At 38.9% G+C, this 24,488-nt stretch overlaps 1 protein-coding gene across 5 annotated transcripts in view; it reads left to right on the forward strand.

Annotated features, from left to right (window-relative positions):
• Window positions 1–712: 712 nt before the first annotated feature.
• Window positions 713–24,488, forward strand: part of cut (homeobox protein, cut) — a 135,013-nt gene continuing 111,237 nt past the window's right edge. For all 5 annotated transcript variants that reach the window (XM_018520237.1, XM_018520251.1, XM_018520258.1 and 2 more), the window contains exon 1: window positions 713–819. In XM_018520237.1, the coding sequence (XP_018375739.1) occupies window positions 721–819 (99 nt within the window). In that variant the 5' untranslated portion in view covers window positions 713–720. The remainder of the gene's footprint in view (window positions 820–24,488) is intronic.

Genomic DNA, 24,488 nt, shown 5'->3' on the forward strand with positions numbered 1-24,488 from the left:
TACCGAGCACGTTTTCGACAAATGTGAAACTACCGTTTGGTCTATGAGAATTCCAAGTGTCGTGATCCAACGTTGCTTATGAACGAATCGCGACGTGCTAAATCCAGACGATCGGTTCGGATTACAGAAAGACAAGAAAGAGACCGATCCAAGTACTTCGCTTAGATTAGAAATGAATAGCTAGAATACGTGCTGTGCAAGTAATAACTATCAAACGCTTGCAACGCACGTTGGAAACTCTCGAGAGGGAAACTCCTGAAGGTCGAATGCGCGCTGCCGCGAAAGAGTGTCAGCCCGGCGATGCTCATCGCGTGGCAATAACACGAAAGCGCGAGCCACCGAGTGGACTCGTGACACGCTACACGTTGCGTTGTGGACTACCGGTGAGAGACGGTACCGACGGAACCGCCGCCTAAAACGTGTTCCCCGAGTGCGACCGGCAACGGAGGCGGAGGAGGCGGCGGCGGAGGAGGCAAACGAGGAAGAGCAGTTTTGCGTCCGCCGGAGAAGCTCGAAGCCGTCAAAGTGGCTTCGTCACTGGGGCTCCAGGGGCCGTCAGCGCCGATCGGGGCCCAACTACTGGCTACTGGTGGTTCGGAGGATGCGCCGACCGCGACCGTGTACCACGCCAATCTGGTAGCCGGTAGCAACACCTCCGTCGTGACAGCGGCGCTCCAGCAGCCCATACTAGCGAGTCTGAACTCAGCGGCATTGGCCAGCATGCAGGCCTCCGCGGAGGCCAACTCGCGAAATATAACGACCATGGAATGGCTCTACAAGAAGGAGCCCTTATTCACGCTTGCCCACTTCTGGCAACAGGTAAGTGCATGACACGATGTGTGTTCCACGCGCAATAACTCTCACAGGATAGTGGTTCGGTGTTGATTACTGTGAATCTTCCCCGCATTGTCTGTCATGCGAGACTCAAGTGTTCAATATCACGACCGATCAGCCAAATATTTGGCCCGAAAAGAATCTTACATTGCCCATCAGTGCGAATGTAGAAAAGATATTCCTTCGTTACGTGACAGAAAAGTGATCGCGATCGTTGTGCTGCGTGCACGTTGCTTCAGTGACGAGGATTAGTGCGGATAGGCTGAGTAGCGAGTATTTTGGGTCACGCGAGAGCAAAGTGATCACGATTGTGTCGATTGGGTGTATTTTGCGTTAGAGAGAGAGAGAGAGAGAGAGAGAGAGAGAGAGAGAACTTCGTAGGTGTGCGTTCATTCTATGTATATCCGGAAATGGGCCGCTCCGCGTTGGCATAGGGTGAGATAATCCCGGAGGGTTGCCGGAGGGTTCGACCGTGTCACGCGTACGCTGCTAGTAGGAACGTTTAAATCAGAAAATCTACTCGATGCGGGTAACACAGTTATTCGATACGTTGCCGGTATTTACGCGATGGGACAGACCGTCCACGTAATACGAAAGAAAAATACACACACTTTGAAGAGTCTTGCGTTTTCTGTTTACACACGGTAGTTTTGTGCTATAAATGTCGCTTCGATATTCTGGTGTCGTTGATTATTGATAGCATTGCGGTCTTGATAATTGCAAATTAAATTATGGAAAGCATAAAAAGAAAATATGTTATAATGCTATCAAAATGTTAAATATAGAGCTGAATAAAAAACCGATAAGAATGTTCAGCATTATATTTATTATCGGTAACGATGACTCGTGCATATTCGCGCACAGAGTATCTATTAGCAACTACTAGGTAAGATTAGCTTCGTGTACGTGACATGTTACAATTGTACTGCGATTAAATATAATCTACTGTAAAATAGGTAAATTTTACATTTGTTTTTGCGTCTTCAAAATCCTCACGAATATTTTAATTAATTGCGAAAGTAAATGAAGAATATGGGGCATGAAGGAAAGTGAAAGATTGATGTAAGATTATTAATAACATTTCACAGCATAAATGAGAAATATATTACCATTCGAAAATTGAGAATTATTAAATATGAAAGCTAAATTTTAATACATGTTAGACTGCTGTATGACATATCAATACTTTACTTACTAAAATAAATCCAGAAAAAAATAAATTATTAATATTTATGATCTCTTTGCTCCAAAATCATGTATATTCGTTATTTAGTGATCGCTATATATCGGATTCTCCCAGTAACTGTCGTGCAACTTTATATTAAATTTTCGTAAAATTTACTTGCCGATAAATAAAAACATTTTATCTGTCACATCACTGACATCGCGATTCTTAAAGCAAGCATACGAATTTAATTGACAGGCGGAATATCGGAGCAGGTTAATAACAACGTGCTGTTTAAGAGTGTATTTCATGAGTATTCATATGAATTCATCTGTTTCGATAACCGTTGACGAATCGGTACGTACACCAGGAACAATTAATGAGGAAAAATTAAATCACTGCGTTTTTCTGACAATACTGACGAATAACGTGAGCTATTGATATCTATTAAGGCTGATGGTCGTTTGCCGTAAATCCCGTCATCGCAACTATTTGTATCGTTGACTATTAGTAAGAAAAAAAATCTTTTATTTCTCGTGAAGGTAAAATGAGAAGATATTAAAAAGGATTTAACATGTCCGTGGTTGACAAATGTATAGCTGTCAGTATGCAGCGTGATCTATAAGTCGCTTGCTCATTAAGATAATTTGTACGTTTGAAACGTTTTGTCAAACTTTACTATCAAGTGACGAGTCTTGGGCATACCTCAAAAATAGAATTGCTTTGTCAGTCAATAATATCTATAAATAATGTCCGTTAGTGGTAAATCTTCCACCGCAAAATCTTTCGACACCTCGTTCGTAATTGCTCGTTGGTCAGATTCTCAGCCACTTGGCCGATTCTAGGGTCAAACGCCAAAGGTGTGAGGGTGGCTAACGTCGAAGTTTCCCTAGTGCGGTACTTGGTGTTTGGAGGATAGTTTAGCGATTTGGGGATGGCGTGGCCGACTTGCGGCAAAGTGGCCGACATAGAAGGGGGTTGTCGCTAGCTGATAAACGATAAAGCCCCACTGAAACGTACCAATGTTAATGACTGGCCACAGGAAATGCAAACGATTGTCGCATCCTTTGATTAGCGGAAAATCAACTACGAGACGAAAAAAGGAAGAATCGGACAGATGTCAATGAACGATGACTTTCCGTTCAAAATTCGATATTTTACCGGATGTCTCAATAATTCGTAATTTATCATGTCTTAAATTAATTCAAAAAATAAACTCAATATTTTTTCTGTGTATTATTTATTGAGAAATAAAACATTGATTTTCAAAGATTGTTTATTAAAAAAAAACAAGATATATATATTTGTTTGTTTTAAATATTATCCTGCTTTTCAAATTTTCTTATTCAGAGATTGTATTTACAATTACAATAATATTATAAAATGTAAGTTAATAAACTAATATTGTTATCAATATAGGGGCAGATAAAAATTTTAAATTAAGTATTAAGATTTTCTAATATCATAATTGAGATATTCGATATTGCATGGAAAGCACAATGCAGTGCATTTTATTATAGTTGCATAGTTATTCTCTTTTAGCATGTAATAATGTTAAGGAACCATAATCGAACGTTGGCAACCCTCGCTCGTTATTACCCAACTACCGGTTTCCTATAAAATACACCCGCTTAATAACGCGCGAACTAGTACCGCACCGTCCTTCACCACGAGATTATGACCCGCGCGGCTTGGGACTATTAATGGTGCATAGTTTCATAATTATGTCTATTGATTAGGCTACGAGCTAATGACGTAAGCACGCTGTTTGTCTAACCTGGGAAAACTGAAATTTCTTTAGAATAAGTCTTAGGCAAATATCAGTTGACAAAATTTTGCAATTTTTATGTTATAACAGGTTTTTTTATATTCTACTAGTTGAAAAATAAAGTATATAATTTAAAGAAAGAAGGGGGAGAGGAAGAGAGACAGAAAGCACAAATTAAGTAACATTAATAGTTAATATAAAAGTCACATTTTGTTAGAAATAAGATGTCGTATAATAATTAGATTGTTCAGTATGTTTTTTTCAATCATTTTAATAAGATTATTCTAAAATTATTCATACGGTAAAAAGCAATGTCTGAATAATATAAATGTAACGTCTGAATAGTATAAAGTAAAGTAACATCTGAATAATATAACGCACCAAAACGTTTCCGACTAAAGTGTAAAATCGTGAAAGCGAATTAACGTCTCTCACTGCGACGCGGTAGTTGAGCAGTGTGAATTCGTACTTTTAATTCGATGCGGTTTCTAAATCAAGCATAGTTGCAAATGGCTTGCCATTTTAGAGGCATCATTAGATCAGAGCCATAACTAGTAAAGGCGAAAGACTATGATTATAATAGAAATTATACACTAGGTTCTTTTCTACGAGTCTCTGATTGTGAGAGTAGTTTCTTTCATAGTAATTCCATAAAGCATCCATATGACAAAACGCGCGATAGTATAAAGTACATTGCTCCGTCTGGCGACGCGCAGAAGATTGCAGCGCAATTTTCTGACTCGCGTACTATCGACGACAATCGAGTGAGTCTCCCAGCTCGTTAGCATGGTACATTTCTCGACATCATCATATTGACTTTCATATTGACGCTGATTCGTCATTATTGCACAACATAAGAAACTCACGTCACAAAAACGTAATATTTTCATGAATTATTTCCCCCGTCAATTGATTCATAATTACTTAAAAATTTTTTATTACAAAATATTTTAGCGAAAAACAATTTGTTCTATTGTTTATTATACTACATATGAGCATTACTTAGGAAACTTTTTCTAAATTTTGCAACTTACAATGAAAGTTGAATTATTTTTAAAATGTTTCTCAAATGCAAATACTTATAAAATAATAGCAATAATTTGTAGCATATTGTGTCATAAATGAAGAATTAATATCAGATAACGATTTTTGTACTCGCTGTACATTCGAATCCAGCTAGTCGTGCAACATTTTGCAAAATTAGGTCGTCGCGAATCCATCCTGTTTCTATAAAACAAATCTGTAAAAAAATCGTTGCAACAATGTCTGCAATTTCGACACGAAATAGCAACTCTCAAGACCATGATTGAAAAAAAAAATACTACATTCAATTCTAGTGATCAAACTTTCTGTTCACTGAACGGAAATTGCATTGACAGATGTGAATGTGTATGTAGTGAATATAACTTCCTTTAGATAAGCATGCATGAATGCCGACAAATATACATTGACGTGTGGAATATAAAGGACGCTCTTTTGCGTAAAAATAAGTTTTCGCATGTTCGAATTTGCTTTTGATGCTTAACAAATTTAATTTTTATTATTTTTTTATTATTAATCTGTATGCTTCTTTATCTAAATTTACTTTTGAACACGCGCGGGGCTTACAATAGCATTTTTATTTAAGAATATTTTCCGAAGAAAAAGTAATTTCGATTGGTGATTAACATTGTTGCTACTGTAAGGGTTTCACAAATAAAAAATTTTTATCACGCTTGGCGATGAGTGTCAATCGAGAGCGCGAGGAAAAAGAAATACGATTCCTAAGTATCAGTTCCGGTCTGATCCAGCAGCATCCGTGCGCGTGGAACGAGACCTCGGAGCGTACTCCCAATTAGGAGCGTGCCGGCCGTGAATGGACAAAAGTTTTGCCGTGGCTAGCCCTCTCCACCCTTCGTCTACAACCCCCACCGCAACGACGAGGCATCCCCTCCGTTGCAGACATTTCGCGGCTCCGCGCAAGGTAGAGGTAGGGGGAATCCCCAACGAGGTTCCCGAAATCCCCGAGAGACGGCGACACTTATCGAGGCGCGTCGCACGCCGCGACATGAGTCACGCGGACATGAGCGGGAACGGAAGACCACGCGAGCGAGCAAGAACAAGATAGACATAGATGTATGATGCGAGAAAGAGAGGGGAGGGGGGGAGGAGGAGGAGAGAGAGAAAGAGAGAGAGAGAGAGAGAGAGAGAGAGAGAGAGAGAGGAAGTTGCATGAGCCAGATGTCAGACAACGAAAGAGAGTCTTTAGCGTGCTTTTTTCCATTTCTAAAGACATATCGATTGAATCTCACTTCGTAGCAAGATGAATTAGAATAAGAAATCTGATGATAGAAAATAAATATATTAAAGCACATTGGTATGCACTTAGAATATGGAATATCGAATAGATGGAATCGTACAACGTACAATATATTTAAGATACATTAAAATAAGAAATTTAATTAATTTTTTATTATTTGTTTTTACGTAATCAATTAAGTTTGTAGTAACAGTTTTTTAGAATATTTGAGTCTCACTAAAATGCAATGACGGAGGTACTCCATCGAAATTGTTAAATTGTTAAAAATACAATATATTGTGCGTGTGTATACATTGAGATCGCGAACTATAAATCACGAATGAATGTTTCGTGTTGCTCGTAGGCTTGACTACAATGCAATATATTTTGGATTTACGACGTGCAATATCATTAGCGCGGATTATCGTCACTCGTTAAAAATTAATTATAGTAATTGGATATCACTATTAATTAAAAAGAAATTAAAGCAGCCAGGTTTAACAGAGCGGCTCGGTTATAAACCTGCTCGGGTATTAATTATGCTTAGTGAACACTCGATTTATTTATTTATCTACGCTACTCAGCGTTAATCATGATTTACAGATAGCGCAAAATATTATATTCAAATCATTTTATAAAATGAAATATTCAGTTTATTTTTTTTATTAACAATAATAAATATTAGTAATTAGCGACATAAAATGAAATTTAGTGACGTTTTCAATACCAAAATATTAATATCCTCACTAAGTTTATATTCCAGATATGCGTGTCATTTAATACAAGATTAATATTTAAAACATATTTTAATAAATTATACGATGTTGAAAATATAAGTTATTTAAAAAAATTATCAATTTGATACATGTATATAACAGGAAAGAAATCGATGAGCTATTATAATATTTTTTATGCCTCATTAATTAAATGTAGATTGTACAAATCAGTCGCGATTTCAAACTCGGATGCATTCAAACAGGGCGCACTGACAATGGCACGTATATAAAAAGAGGACGAGAGCAAGAGAGGTCGACGAAGGAATCATTAGCGTGTTATACCGACATCGAGATACTGTATAGTGCGGCGTGTAGGCCTCAAAATAGAATACAGGGGCTTATTTCGGATTCGCCGTCTCGTTGGTCTAGTCCAGGCTTGGTCTAGACCTATGTACTAGACCGAGGTTCGCCCGTTTTACGAGCTGCTAGTAAGCAACGTGGTCGGTTAGGGGTTGACTATAAGCGAACGCAGGTGCACGCAGTCACGTAGGTATATATTTGCCGTTTGCCTCCTTGCCTTATTAAAATACATAATAAACGAACCAAACGGGGAAAAGCGTCCCTTCATTCGCATTAATGGTGTTCATTTTTCTGACGACTTTTGATTGGTCTTTGCAAAATTAAAATATCGTGTCACAGTAACTAAATACACTTGGAACAATGCATGCGATTTAAATACTTGTTGCTATAAAATCTCCTTATTTTTAAGATATTATTGTATTTATTATTGTATTACAAACAATAGAGATAGTACAACAGGAGGAGAGAAAGAACTAATGATTGATTGTAAAAGCAAAAGAAAAAATTTCTTATCATAGTCTCTTCTGCCCACGCTGTAACTGTATCGAAGACATAACGATGGCTAGAAAGATAAAACGTTAACGATCTAATGTTGCGGGTAGGAATGCGAGTCATGATGCGACCGGGTGAGACTACTCGCGTGTAGACATGAACAAGGAATTCCATACGACGAACATGGAAAGCTTGGACAGCGAATATCTCATGGAAAGAAACAAGACGCGCCGTTGTGGCAGTTTTAATCAGTATTATAAAATAACGTTCAATCGCTTAAGACAAGACCGGACGATAATAATAACAAAACTTACACGCAACGTAACCATCGTCAAATAACTGGTCCATTTGGTCGCGAAGGTCTTTGTGGGGCACCAAGGGAATTATTAATTTCCACGGTCGTTATTTCTGAAATCGGTGATTTAGCTGTCGGTGCTGGAGCCGGTGAGCACGGCTGCCTCGGCCAAACTGTGATTCACCCACACTCTAAAAATATCCAAATACACGCGTTGCGGGAGATACTCGCGCGTCGAGCACCCACTAACTACCGGATGAAATGCCACGCGAGGGAGTACCGCCGCGCTCACGCGATAACGATTCACGTAGGTAGTATTGGCGTTAAATTATTTTTCCGTCGATAGTTTATTCGATTGCCTAGATGATGGACGAGACAACAAAGTGATCGTATGCATGCCATACGCATGGGAATGTACGAAGATTTTATATGTGCCGATAACTGTGTACATTTATTGCTGTATGATATATTTTCCGTGATGGTCGTGCCGTAACATGAAACATATTTAACTTTTTTTTGCTCAGATATCAATTACAAGATTAAGGCAGATGTTAGAAAGGCGATTTTATATATAAATATACGACGAGATTTTATATTGATTTTCTCGTACTTCTTCGACTTTCATAAATTTTACGGGTATTTCTTAATTCAGCATTTATACATTAGCATACTATTTTTTATGAACGGTGAAGGCAAAGGCGATCACGAAAATATATTTGGCTTCTTTTTCCTTAAAAATCAATTAAGATTAAGACAAATGTTAGAAAGCGATTTTTTACAAATATACGATTTTATACTGTATTTTTCCGGCATCAATCAATTTTACGGGTATTTCTTAAGCATTTATTCATTTGTGTTCTATTTTATAAACGGTGAAGGCAGAAGCGATCGTGGAATCGGAGTGTGTTAAATTCTGTTTCTCGAAGGCCTGAAAACGTCATTCTCTGTCGATCAACTATAGTAAGCCGCTGGTGAAAGTAAGCATAAGCGTTCACTTTGCGGGTCACCGATTCTTAGATGTTTCTGTCGATGTATTAATTGCACGTTACAATTTAAAAAAGAAAACACGATTTTGTTATTTTTGTATTACTATTACATTATAAGGGAATAGCCTCGCGCGTAATAACAAATTAATAATTCATAAAAGATATTTTGTATTCATTTTTCAAAAGTTCCATCATCTTACAAAGCTTGAAATAAAAACTCTGAAAGATTTTAAAACCTACCGAGTATAAGGTCTTCTCACGAATACTTCCAGTGTTCACAAAGTATGCATGTGTATATATATTATTACACGAATCATCTAGTACAACGTCGTCGCGAGGGTCGAGCAAATATTTGCTGGGCTGTCTTATGGCCGTCAATAAGCCATTGACCGTTCCGGCGCATCTCCGTAAACAAGATCTACAGAATACACCAAGAGAGAGGATACTCCTTGTGAAATCTAAGACCATATTTACAATTCGCGCGCTTCACGTTACACGCGCAGAGATAACACGTCGCTCCGCTTCATTTCGCATATTACATCTGGGTTTTAATTAGCAAGACGTGATACCTCTTAATTATCACGACATGACCCAAGTGACCTACGACCCAAAGTCCCGAACCCACGGCTTGCACGATTGCACCCACACGCGTACTTTCACGATCGACTCCGAAGAGGTTCTTAGGACGCGTATAGTCCCCGACCTGGACATGCTAAAACCATAAACTTGAGGTTAGCTCGATACAAGAGAACTCGTATGTATGTGATACGAATAATACCTGAGTAATTGCAAATTGGCACTGTAGACGCTTTCGTGTCTGCCGGCTGCTCGTTTCGCGAATTATACCGGGTGTCGCATTCAAGGAAATGTTATTTTTCGTATGTACGCAGGAAAATCAGTTTTAATTTAGAATTTAGGATTTTTCATATTCTAACGTTTTATTTGTTACAAAACGTCTTCTAAGTTTCTTTCAAGAGAACACGATAAAATCAAAAATATCGATCGCTGCAGTTATTTACATGGCTCTGCGTGCTGCATGCGTTAAGCAATCTAAAATTACAGAATCGTTTTTCTGACAATTATTTAGAAATGTTACGAGGTGTTCGAATGGATCACCCTGTAATATCGAACGTTCTACGTGTTGGTAGTGTCGCAAGTTGTCTGCGTCGCGTGTGCAACAGATGCGCCAGGCACGCGAGGTGCATACTTCCATGGGACACATGCGGGTCGTGAACTACGAACCTTCGTGAGACTCGCGAGACTTGTACACGATAGCAGAAATATTTGGCAAACCCACTGGATTCCGAAATTCGAACCTTATGCTCTTTTAGTTCGTGTGTAATATGTCACACATATTAATTACTTTTATTATGTATACATTACGTTACAAACGATAAACTATTTAAAGTCACATTATCTGTCTGCAGAATAAGATACAATAATGGATTTTTAGCTAAGTCCAAATTCAAAAGAACACTCGCGTAAATTGGAACGTACTGTTGTTGATAGATTAATCATTGTCACTATACTCGTTGTTCCTTTCAACGGCGAAAATACGCTCTTCTTTTACGAAGATGCTCCGAATAAGCGTGCAGAGAGTTTCGAATGCCAGTCGCTATTGTGCTTCGTATCTGGGACCTCCAGCATCGAAAGAATCGTCATGAGAGCAGGGACGGGCATCCCGAATAGCGGAATGAAAATAAGACAATATAACATAAACAGAGTCCAATGCAGAAAAGCAATGACAATAATATGATTTCTTTTATTAATAGCATAATCGATCGCGATATAAATATTTATATTTTAATTTTTACAACAAATTGTGTCTAGCGATTTTACATAATTTTTTAATTCGTAAATACTGTCATGTTGTCCAGTTTTTTGTGATCTTTCTCTGAATCCTCTATTCAAATAATCAACGAAAGATTATTATTACAATATTTTTTTCATAAGACAAAATTTTTTTTATTGATGATTCTTTCTCTGTTTCTCCCACTCTCTCCTTCTCTGTCTCTCGTTCCTTTTTTTATTCTCCTTTGTCTCTTTCCCTCCTTCTTGTTTCTCCCCGCTTCCGAAAACTATTCAAAGGTCGCTTGGAGCGGTTCCAAAATTCCGAATCGCATGGGACGACATCGTGGCGATTCCTGCAGCGATTCGGGCTTAAGTGAATTCGGAGTGAGCCGTAAAGCGAGGCTAAATAAACTTTGGCCGCAAACGTATCTCGTATTCGGCTGCGTCTGATTTAAGGGAGCAATAACTGTACGATCATTGCGTTTAGGCTAATTTACTCGGTGGATTCGATTTCGCGCCTTGCAAAAGTTTTCGCACCGTGTCCTGTTCAATATCTTAATAATGTTCCGTACAAGAGTAGAAATCATTTCAAATCGATTTATTAAGTGCGTGAATAAAATTGATTTCATAGATGATAGCATATCTCGACTAATTACATTATTATAATTATTTTATCATCACAAATATTTATATAAACCTTTGAAAGTTGTAAAAAGTAGGTTTTGAATTTTTTCGCACATCTTCGCGAGTTCTAATATGTTTCTCTATTATATTTTTTTTGTAATTTAATTTTACCAAATGTTTAAGAATTAATCTGATTTTATATAAAAAAAAATTCGACGAAAATTTTTTAATTTCTACGGGCCTAATCAAATAGTACAATGAACAAATAATCACAAGATAAAAAAATAAAAGCTAATTTAAAGTTTATGGATCAACGGATCGAAATAAGCGACAAAGGTCCACGTAGAGAGGAACGGTGACTAATATCAGCGGTTTATTTACGTGCGTGGAATTTACGATCGCCGCGAAAAAATTCAACGTCTTATTCCTTCTTCCCGACGCCGACGTCACGATGGCAACGACGACGGAGGGCGTCGCAGAAAGGAGGCACCACGTCTGCGTTCTTACACGCCTTCACATTGTCCGCTTACCGACGCAAGCGCGCGATGCACGCATGAATTTGCGTTCGACAATGTGCAATTATTGCAGACAGATAACCGGAGCTGCTTTACATGATTATTAGACGTGCGAAGTGGACGCGGACGAGCGAGTAGATGCGAGGGACAAAGATGGTGGGTATAAAACGGCCAGGAGAAAAGAGAGAGAGAGAGAGCTCGTCGCTGACTCGAGGAGTTCAGCGAGCGAGCAATTACCTGGGAAACATAATTTACGGGAGATTGCCATAACAGACGAATACAAGCGCTCGCGGAACAAGCGAACTTGTTACATGCCATATTTCCACCTCATTTCACTCGTACACCCTTAACCCTTAATTCATTTTTCTAAGTGGTGTATAATTAGCAAGGAACATGGTATTACTCTATATTTTATTTTTCCCGCGATTACGTTTAATTAACGTGCACGATGCCATGTGTTCATTGAACGCTATTTCTACCCCACTCTATTATTAATTAATTAATTAATCATGTACGACCGTAATATACGATGCACCTGTGACTTCGTTTGGCAAATTTATCAGGAAAATGATAAGGAGCTCCTTTATTTAATCACTGATTAAGTGGATATTAAAAATCTTTAAATAGATCTTATACTGATGTTATCTACTAGTATGAATCGCTAAACTGAATAAGCATTTCCCGCATTTCACTAATTATCATCCGTATAAAAATTAAGAAACGATAAATGTTTTGCACATCTTTTTTTTGTTTGTTAGCTAACCGTTACGTTTTCAGGTGTTATGACACAGTGCTTCGACTAGTTAGACAATCCATAGAAGATCACTTCCGTAACGTTATGTATTTACCGGCGCGCAGTAAATCGTATAAAACAACTGGACCTCGCGGAATACGCACAATTGCGGGCCCATAATTGAATACCCGAAACGAACGGTCAAACGGAAGAGCATTTGATAAGCAGCCGGAAGTGGCGGGCAAACACCCAGCTTTCCTCTCGCCTCTGATAGCGCGCGCGCCGACAACTGGCTGGCACGGGCTATACGCTCAATTCATTCTCCACAAAATTGCCGCGGCAATTCGCAAGTAAACGTTTGCGATCGACTTCTCATAATTGATCTATATTCGGATATACGCGATTAAAATGAATATGCGTTATTATGTACATTGATGTTGACCAAGTTCAAAAATAAAATTTTTCGGATGAAATTATTAACTTATGTATACCCTAATTTCAAACGATTTATATATAAAAACGTAATTATTTGTTAATTAAAATAAAACGTTTCGGCGAGAGACTCGCATTGCGCGTTTGAATAATTATAGGCCTTTGCTAAATATGTATACATATAAAGCAGTTTATTGTACTACTAACATAAAGTAGTATAATATGTGATTCTAATGTGCTCTGGAAAGATACCATTCAATTGTTTGGTCGAAGCAATTGATAGAATAAATTTATGATGAAGCATTGACATCGAATGGATAGGGCAATCATATACCGAATCGCTTCGAGAAATGGTATATGAGAGAAAGAGAACAGAGTGACATAAAACCATGTCGATGACTATTATTATTATTTGTTCCAACACATGAAGAAGAAATGTATCGTATGAATATTACGTTATGTAAGCGCGGATTTTTCCACATTTATGGATAATATATGAAAGCGGTTTTGATCACGATGATTTTCGGCAGATGTCTCGAAAGATTTGCCCCGGTCTCCTTCTATCGAACGTTGTCACAGCACGTCAACGCGCACGACGGGGTCATTGTGGGTAGCTAATCATCGAGGTCGATTTGATCCTCTAGTACAGGATCACGAGCCGGATCCGGTCATCGCGGCATCGGTGGAAAAGGAAACCCGCTATCGACAATCGCCGAGCCCCGGCCGTCTCGTTTTACGCATGTAAATTCATCCGGACGTGACGTGGCGAGCGGCTGGTCTCGCGGCCGTGTGACAAGCTAAGGCCAGAGCCCCCGCCGATCGACGTCCATTAAGTCGACACGACGCGGGCCGCAGGACAGCTTTCGATCTCTCGCGTTTCGAGATTTTCCTCGTTCAGCGATAACGGAGCCGCGGGACCCGAGCAACACGGATGTGGATTCGCATTTCGCGCGACTGAGTGCGTGAGCAGATGTGCCAATGTCTAGCGTATAATCGAGATGGGTGGGCAAATCTCTACACGCCAGCGAGATATTAACAACGGTATACTATCGTTGCGGCAACAGTCACTTCTTTATAGCGATGATTTTTACCCAACGTTTCTTGCCTGCGGAGATTTCGAGATATTCTTTCCACTGAAAATATCTTTAATATACTTTTACCATTAAACTTAGATAACATCACCGGCATTATTGGCAATCAATATTTTTGTCTTACCTGGCAAAGCGCCATGTATGGCACAATGCCAATGTATTGTTAATGACGCAATGCTTAGTAACTGATGCAGATAACATTTTTCTGGTCGCGGTTCTACGATAAAATCGTGTTATCATATGCAATCGCGTCACTATCCACCTGTCAACGCATTATATTCTGTTATTATTACCTCTTAAATATATTCACGACTTTCCCACAAAGCCTAGTACTTGCGGTTTATATATGCCTTTAGTATTGTTAATTCTTAACAATTATTATTATTATTACACGCAAGTATATATTATATATAATTAATCCTCCGTCAGCAATCACATTTTTACTTTCTCCATTTGCAATCTATCTTTTTTTGTCCGACCCAAATTTTTTTATCATTCTAGCTTTTCAAAAGTGTGGAAAACTTCAGAATCATTTTTTAACATTTCTATTACATTCGCAAATCTAATAGAATCTAACAAGATATTTCAACAACTAGAAACTGGACTCTGTTCTCTTTCCTTTATTTTGGAAAAATTTGAGAGTAAAATTTATGTTTATGCTAAAAAAAACCTAGATTGCAGACGGAGGGTCAATTGATAAAATAAACTTCTTTTCTTCTCTCATATGCAATTATTAATCATTTAAAATAATTGTCATGAACATGCAACAGAAATTAATGCACGGATAGATCGTATAGTATAATACATAGTATAGGTAAAATACGCTGCAGTAGAGTTAACAATGAACGTCTACTGGATTAAAGTTAAATCATTTAACTGGAAGTCGTATAATGTACTTTCGTGAGCGATAGGAGGGAATGTTAATTAATGGCCACAAGTTGGCGCGACATCGGACTTGCGCCACTGCAGGTGTAATACGCAAGTGCCTAATGTAGAGAACTTCGGTGAGACTGGGTATCGCGAGCAGACGGAGTCAGTTGGAATTGAAGGAACTTTTCGCCGAACGATAAACCGATTTGGTGAGCTGACGCTAGTTAGCCGGACACGAGACAGCCATATACGCGCCCAGCCCATTATCCTGTTTCGGACGCGACTGTAATTAAGCCTGTTTCCAAGGATTAGCGCGCGCGCACATAGTGAAATGTCCTCTCGAGCGAGTTACCTTTCTTTCTGACCACGGCTCCATTACAGTCCAAAATGACTGACCGTAACTCCAACGCGTTCAAGTTGTCGCAAATTAACTGTAAAATGTAAAAATTGATGCTGATCAACAGAGGAGACATGAATTAAAAATTCAATGATCGAAATACTGTCGTTATTTTCGAATTTTTTGAAATTCACACGTAAACAAAAATATCGATAAATAAAAAAAAGTTGAATTATAAATTAAAAATATGAATTTAACATTTTTAAAAAGTATCTAAGCTTATAGTTCGCTCCGTTTCTACGGCACCGTACTCTCAGTATCATAGCGAACAAGTGCATAGTGGTAAGGCGAGCTCGCACTCGGAGCTCCCTTTTTTTCTAAATTGTATCTATTGGCTCGAAGCGATTGAAAGTAATTGAATGAAGCGGCCGGTTATTTACGAACGTTTAAGCGGAGCCAACTATCTGTCCATTCATTCGGTCTTGTCCCTTCATTCATTCATCATTCACTCTCGCCGGTGTACGGTCGTTGCATGTATAGCAGTAGTAAAGGCCCATTCAATTGATCGGTGATTGTCTAAATTATAAGATTGCCATACAATGGCTCTCATCTCGACCTATTGGGGTCCCGTTCGCCCGTTGCGTCACCACTTTAGGACCGGATCGTAAGCGCGATCGTATTAAAAGTGTACCTACGAAATCGGTCGATGCTCTCGCTCTCGATCGACAGAAAGATCTACGCCGAAAGTCACACTCGGTGATCGCGAAGAACGTTTTACGCTCGAGTGTGTGGGGAAAGTCACGTTGCAGATACTCATTCATGGAAACCACTGGTCACCGTGGTGCACGGAGACAGGATTAACCGCCTGCTGTTGACAACACGATGACACGTGGGAAATCTAGGCAATGTTTGTGCATGCATACACGTGTGCTTGGGGTCTTCTCTTCCGGCATTTCAAAAACATTTAAATATCGTAAAATGTCAATTATATTTTTAGAATTAATTATGATACTGTGTATCTGAGAAATTTAATCTCCTCTAGTTTATTATTTTGTGTAAAATGTGATGCTGGCAATTAAATTATCATGATGAACGACAGTCGCGCCACATATTAACGTACCGTATCTTACTGTATATTATATTTTAATATAATGACATCTTTTTATCGATTTTCATAATATTATTTCAATTGTTTTTTTAATAATGCAAAAGAGAAAGAGTTAAATTTATTACATTTATTTAAAAATTCAAAACAATTCTTAATCTATAATCCAAGTCATCAATTATTTCCCGTCGTCAATAATTATAATGTATCGAGACTTAAATAATTCGGTAAGTTCTAACAATAACGTGACACTTGCCGGGTTACAGTGACAACTGTTCTTTCTTGAGGTCGATGAACATTTCACCGAGACGAATGTCTTGGCGAGTCGACGCGGAGTGCAGTCCCGTAATTTTACGAGTTTGCTCGAGTTAGATCTTTTGCACTGCGATTTGTAAAAGCTTAATACCACCACTTCACTTGCAGACTGCGCTGTTTATGTCCCGGTAAGCGCTTTCCCTGATCGTGACTTTGGAGAGGAAACTGCGCCAGTTCGCGGGCAACAAATTATTACCGCATATCTGTCCCTTATCGTTGTGCTTATGATGGATGAACACCTTTCGTTAATAACATTTCCGTCGGATGTACTATTAAATACTTTTATTCTGGATAAAGCATGACCGCTTTGAAAGACAGCTGCACATTAAAGTATTTATCTATATAATATTCTTTTTATACTCGCATACCATTGCGCATGTACATTAAATATTAACATAAATTATATTTGGAATAATATTACGAAATTGTCAAATCTTTAATAAATCTTTCGAAACGTGATGGACATCATACCGACTTCGTAATTTCCTATCTTTAGCGTGAACTTTTCGAATGAATATTTAATTTGATCGAAAATACTGAAGAAAACGTGATAGTGTTGATCGCACTTTGGTATGCGATTGCATACGTACACATATACATAGATGCATGAATTTGCGCACCGTAATCGCTTTATCGGAATATTTCTGTTGCTGCAATCCATCAAGAATCGTAATAATTAATACGTCGACCTCGGCTATATGCAATATTTATTGAGACACTAGTGGTGGATCTCGCAACCGCGTTACAGCGCATTTGAGCCTCATTTTTCCTACGTTAAACTCACCTGCGTCATCCGATCCGTAGATATACGGTGCGTGATGCGAGATAAACCATAGTTCGGCGTATCTTCGGGCGAATCGTCGGGGCATCGCGATGCAGACGATGGCGGTGTAAAATTTATCGCGGTATCGCGCAATCGCGCTTACAGCGCTTGTAGTTTCTTCTTTTTCACAAGGCAAACGCCGCATGCGATCACGTGATTCGCAGACATACTTACGTGCCCGCGAAAATTTATCGCGGCACGATGGGCGTTACTTGCAAAATGCGCCGGCAATCGATAACGACCGGCGGCATGCACGACGATCGTGTTATATCGAATTTCTGTCTTGCTCCGCGCGTATCGCAGGGTCTATCTGGTTTCCAAATGGACGAATTCGTGCAAACTTTCTTTGCCCCCGGTGTACCGATCCCGTGCATGCCAATTGAGTAAACAAATTTAATTTAGCTCCATTTACGGATATCTATTTTTAATTTATCGCTACACAAGTCTAAGTTTATGTTATAAACATTTTAAATCTGTATCGCAATTTTTAATATTAATTTTTTGTAATTTTAACCATTTTTTTTTATTCAATCGTGATCATGCTTGTGCCAGCTCATTCGATTTTGAATACAATTATCGGATGATTACGCGTGATCTCTTGGAGAAGAAAAAAAACGTGAATGCGCAATTGATGAATGTGCGGCGGATCGTTGCACGGGTAAAGTACGTGAAATCTCTCTTCCTTCTCTCCCTTTCTACGATGGCGTGGCTGTTCGTGTAAACGCTCGTAAAGCAAAACGATTTTCGAACACTTCGGTGTTCACCGAGTCTCTTCACCTCCCTCCATCACTGCACCGAAGTTATCTGTGCATCGGCGTGAGTATACACTAAGTACGCATAAGTACACCACTGAGTACACATACATGCAGCGGCGCGTACGCGAAAGAGACGGCCGAGTGCGTATCGCATGTACTCGCTCTTGCGTTTGCGTCTGTGTGCGCCCGTACATGTGTGTGTTATACCTAGCAGAATCAAGTATTAAGCGGATACTTGTATGCGGCCGCAAGTAGTTCTCGTTCCGGTTCCCTCTGTGTATCCGCCCGCTCGCGCTCCTCCGATTCTCCGCGGAAGTGTTGCATTGAGACCAATCGAATAGAAATTAATCCAATACGTCACGCGTTCCCGAGAGTTCGCGGATTTGCGTTAAGATAGAATTTTTGGGTCACGTTTCGCGTGTCGCTCTTATCAGGTTTTAAACAAAAATCTCCCGAATGAATATAATATGGAAAAAATCGTCACTTATTACGATTGCTTTTTAATACCAAGTGCTTTAATGATCACGAGTGGCATTTTTTACATTTTTCATTCAAGTATATTAATTTGAAATTAATCCTGGAACGTTTTATTATGTGATCTATTTGCATTATTATTTGTCCAAACTGTACCGGGCGTTCTGACGTTCAATGACTTCAATTCAAGGGAAGTACGCGACTTTTGCTATAATTGCAATTAAAGGTTTAAAGATCACATCGTATGATAACCATTAGACTTTCCTTGCGAAAGCGTTCCTCGACTTTGATTTCGATTCGCGGCCAGAATCACCGCATCAAGCCGGAAAATCACACGGCGCACAAAGATGTGCGAAACTTTACGCCATCGCCTTTTACGAAATGCTTTCAATTAGAGCGCTTTCTAGTTGTAACTCATCGCAATTAGAATCGACGAAAATTACGTACGCGTTGCACGCTCGAGTCGCTTGTATAATACACACATCTGAGTAGAGAATCGGTGTGGATTGCAACGATACGGTTTCTATCCATAAACGTATCTACAAGACACGTGCATTTACCACACGGATGTTTCAATATCACTCAATATGATTTTAATAATTGATTCTTTTCTCCAACCTTGAGATATGGAGTTTTCCCAATTATATCGGTCCACATTAATAATTTTCATTGAAATCTTTATTTAAACACTTTATCTGCTTATACTTTTTTTTAAATAAATATGTAAATATGTAAATAAATATGTGAAAAATATAATTGGTATATTATATTTTTCATATATTTTTGTAAATAATTTATATATAAACTTTGTAATAAAATTACGTAAAATACGTTGTTATATAAAATTGCGTACTTTGTATATTTTAGCAAATTTTTTATTCTTATAAAGTTTCACCGTCGAAGGATTTTCTGTGCACTAGTGGCGTGTGTGAATTAACAGGTATGGGTTATTAAGCAACGCTACTCGCACGCGCGTTCCTTAGTCCGTTTTTTCTTTCCTTCGCCCATCTTCTCCAGCTTTCGTCGTGTTTCGTCGTAACGATCTCCGTCTTAGTTGGTGATGCAAATGCGCTCGTAAAAGAGGTAAAAACTTAAAAAGGACTCATCTTGGAGAAGCGAAAGGGTAAAATGGAGAGGTGTTAGAGAGAGAAAGAGGAAGACAGAAGGGGACCGGGTGTTGGTTACGCGCGAATTACCGATACACACGTGCGATATGGCCGGTTGATATTTATACGACCTTGTACTGTCCGTTTCGAACGTGGACAATGGGCCACACGGCGTCTCGTCGGGTCCCAACGTCCGTCAGATGGTGATAAGGAATATAAGTAACACCTGAACCGTGCTTCCGTTGCGGCGCGTTTCCATGTTAAATTCTCAGTATCGACGTACCACACGATCGCGTCGTGCTACTCGAATTAATTTGAAAACCGGAAGGTATGCAAATAATTCCTTGAGAAACAGAATTAGAAACATGTCTCCTCTAGCTTCTTCGAGTACATTAATGTAATTACATATGCTCGCCTTAAAAAAATCATCAATAAAATACTAATTATATTATCGATAATTAGAAGGTAGCGGATATTCTGACATCTGAGTTTTATATTAGAGAATTCAATAAACTGTGCAATTTTCATATAGCTATTATAGAACTCTTTCTTTCCTTACATGGTACTCTCTAAAATCTTTGGAGTAGAATTTAATTCAAAAAGTGACAATTGAGCCAGTTGAAAAAAATGGCTTAATTGTGTCAATTTTTAAGAGTGAGATTTCACTTTTTAGAGTTAGATTCCATTCTAAAGATTATAGAAAATACATTGTTATTATTAATGATAATATAAATAGTATTTCATTTATGATTTTTTTTCAAGCAAGCGTAAAAATGCGTTAGTGTATCACAAGCAAAAATAAATTAATTTTTGCTTCTAATACATTAATGCGTTTATATGTTCATCTTAAAAAATCACCAATAAAATACTAATTATATTATCAATAATCATATCGGATATTCTGGCACGAGTGTTATATTAGAGTCCAATAAACTATATATGAAATTTTCATATACCATAGCTATTGTAAAACTTTTTCTTTCCTATTTCCAAGCAAAAATTAATTCGCGATCACCGTTGTCTCACCTCATTAGCACGATTCCTTACGGCACATTCGTACATGCTATAGCATGATCTCCGCAAGTCGATACAATTAAGGCGTCACCGTTAGACTCAGAATCAAGCAGTTTAAAAACAATCCGCGTTGTGTAAGAAAGCAACCCTCATTTTTCCTACGGCGCATAATCAATCCCGTTAAGTGGCCGGATACCACTCATTTTCGCGGCGTTTTCGATGATCGGCGGCGCCACTTGACGCGCACCGAAAGAGCACAAAAGCGTGGCTGCGCGAAAATAGCGGTAACTCCCCGGCATATAATGCGATCCATGGTAGTGGATACGCCATTACGATAATGCGCTCGCATCACGCGCCGCGTTTAGGTATATATGCGTGACACGTATGGCCCACTGTCGCTCATCATAAACTCTTGAAACAATAGTCTCTAACGGCCCCCGAGCGGATTCATCAGCGACGTCGAGGTGTCCGGTAAATTCCAGCAATCGAGAAGGATGTGTAATTTGGAGGAGACGTTAATGATTTTCTAGGGCACACGTAATTTTTCCACCTCATGAAAGAATCTTGCTTTCTTTTGGAAAGAAGAATGATTATCTAACGATTTTCGATTTTTAATATGAATTTGAAAATAATTCAAGTAATTGTTACTCGATCTTAATTTGTTAAAACGAACTCTGAATCCATATATACACGTATATCTATATAAATTATTATTACAGACTATTTCGTTAATATAATTGGCACATTTGGTTATATTTCTTCTCTCTATTTTCACATTATCGTAACTGTGGGGTTTCGTTAATCAAATCCAATACTCGATAACGATTCAATTTTCTGATTGACAGCGTTTGGTTATCACTGGCACATCGTTTTACTTTATATATATATATATACACACACACACACACACACACACACACACACACACACACACACACACATACATGTGTGAAGCGAGCAGTTATAAATTTTCCTGCACATATAACATCAGTGGATTACACCGATTTTTATTGCTATTACATGACAGCCATAAAACTAAAAATTGATAGTACCAGAAGATCATGTAAATTTCAGATAAGGTGTAAAACGACGTTGCACAGAGATGAGGGATATATTTGTTTGGTTAATTTTCACTGGCATGCTGCCTCCCCGCACGCATGCGATCATTAGACGGACCTCTCGCGCGTGTAACCGTGTCGACGTGTCGTAATTATGCTCGAGACGGATGCGCGTCTTTTATTAAAAAAAACCACAAAGCCTCTTACAAGCGCGCAAAACATGTTAACTGAATAACCCGTGCAAACTGTACTCTTTGAGCATAAACCTAAGCCTTCTACTAAAATGAGATGATTCGCACATTTCCTTCAACTGATAAAATCGGATTCGATTGTAATTCATCGTGTGTACACATTGATACGAACAATTTCGATAAATCATCGATGGATTTATTTATTGACCATGACATGCAGATCTTATACAACAAAAGAATCGTCCCTCATAAATTTTTAAGGCTTTGAATGTTGTAAGGTGTAAAAAAAATATTAGATACGTATATTTTATCTACTTATCTCAAGATTTAAGGATCGAAATAACCTCTCAAAAATAGCGGAAGTCATTTTCAGCAAATATCTTCGAAACTATGAGGGATATGAATTTATGATACGTTATATTCTTGATAACAGTGTATTCAAATTTGTCGAAAATGTCAAATCTTAATTTATCCTTACCTTCAGGGATTGTTTTAGACACCTAAATTTTGAGATAATCAGATAAAAAAATGTAGAGAGAGAGAGAGAGAGAGAGAAGAGAGAGAGGTCTAATATTTTTTTGTTTTACATATCCGAAGCTCATCAAAATCAGTAAGGGACAGTTCCGACGATTTCCTTGCTAGATTTTGAACAATCCTTGGAACTTCTAGAAGTTCTCAATATGTCGCAAATTTTATAGATACATTATTATTAGTATATAACAGTAAAAACATCGTTGCATATTTTATTAGAATCGATTGCTGATCTCTGTAGAGGTGTTAGATAAATGAAGATAAGAAACGGGAAGGAGGTTGCGTATTGACCGGGTATACTCTCATGTATAACGTTATCCAAGCTTAGTCTTAATGACTTTCGGGTCCACGATCTTGCTGTCCCTCTCTCTTCCCCTCTTCTCCTCTTTTCACTCCCACTCTTTCTACCGTCCACTTCCCTCTATCTTTCTTTCTTTCTCTTCCTCTCTCTCTCGCACGCGCTTCCGACGGTATACGGGCGTCGCGGCGCGGCGCGGCGCATCTTATCTTAACGACGCTCGATCAGGGATCCGCTCTTCTTGTTTCTTCAGCTTCCGAAACGCATAAAACCGGTACAACGCAGGGACGCAGAACGGGGTGAGAGGTTTGTCGTCTCTCGATCGGAGAGGGACACGAAAACGATGGGAAAGGAATAAAGAGAAGAGAAGAGGAGAGAGAGAGAGAGAGAGAGAGAGAGAGAGAAACTGTCGACCTAGTCTGAACCACCAAGGAAGCTCGAAATAACACGCGATGAGGCGAATAGCACGTGTAGCCATTCATTTCAATCGCAGTACTTCCAGATACAATGTCTCTCGAGCGGCAGATATTATACGAGCGAGCAGCGGCCAGCTTCCGGTTGTAAACGAGTGACTCGAGGAGGGCGGACGAAGGGGGCGGGTCCTCATTCAAAAGGGATTAAATAAATTCGCAATTGGACGTACTGGAAATACGCTGAGTAAATGGCGTCTACGTATCTGGATTACAATGTTGGACGACAGTAATTGATACCGCTGCCTGTCCCAGCTTGTTCATAGAGAGTACTCCGTTGATGACTTAGATCTTTGCGCAAAGCACGTGCGAGACTTTCCAAGGAAACGCAAACACGTGTGTACGCACGGCTCTCTTGTTATTAATCATCGCTACGTGCCTGATGTGTATGTAGAAGAAATATTTTGACATTTCGCTCGAGAATCCTGGCTTAAACCGTCAACTATTATGGCGGAGGAGATTCAGTAGTAGTTCAGAGTAGAATATCTTGTTCCTAATGTATGCTAATGGAAATCAATATATTTTCTATCTGCGTCTAATAATTTAAGAACGGAAATTTTGAAAAATGTCTTCGACTCATTATATATGATTTATTTTAATCAAATGTTATATGTGCTACTTGTACTTGCAACGTATTTTCGAAGAAACCGGTATGATTTATCAAGCGTATAAGATTATGTATTAGATTTTACCCTCAGGGCGCTTCATAAGTAGGCAGAGCTTGAGAATCATGCTACCTACCATTCGTCTGCGTCTCCCTCCCTCCCTCCCCCCCCCTCTCTCTCTCTCTCTCTCGCTTTCTCTGTCGCAGAAATCACGACATTAACAGTCTATCACGGGCCACGCGAATTCGACAATCCGTCCAATCGGTGTGTGTGCGATTGAAGGGCTGGCCTTTTTCCCGTTGGACCCGTAGAGGGAAAGACCATGGGGGGAATTCAGGGGTGTCCCATAATGCCCCACGCTTAATTTTAACGACACCCGATATGCAGATCGACGCGACTGGGTCTATGCAAATCGCGCGTAACGACGATGAGGAAGAGCGGTATTGAAAAAAAGAA

The sequence above is a fragment of the Trachymyrmex cornetzi genome, unplaced genomic scaffold (genome assembly GCF_001594075.2).
Source record: "Trachymyrmex cornetzi isolate Tcor2-1 unplaced genomic scaffold, Tcor1.1 scaffold122, whole genome shotgun sequence".
Classification (NCBI taxonomy): domain Eukaryota; kingdom Metazoa; phylum Arthropoda; class Insecta; order Hymenoptera; family Formicidae; genus Trachymyrmex; species Trachymyrmex cornetzi.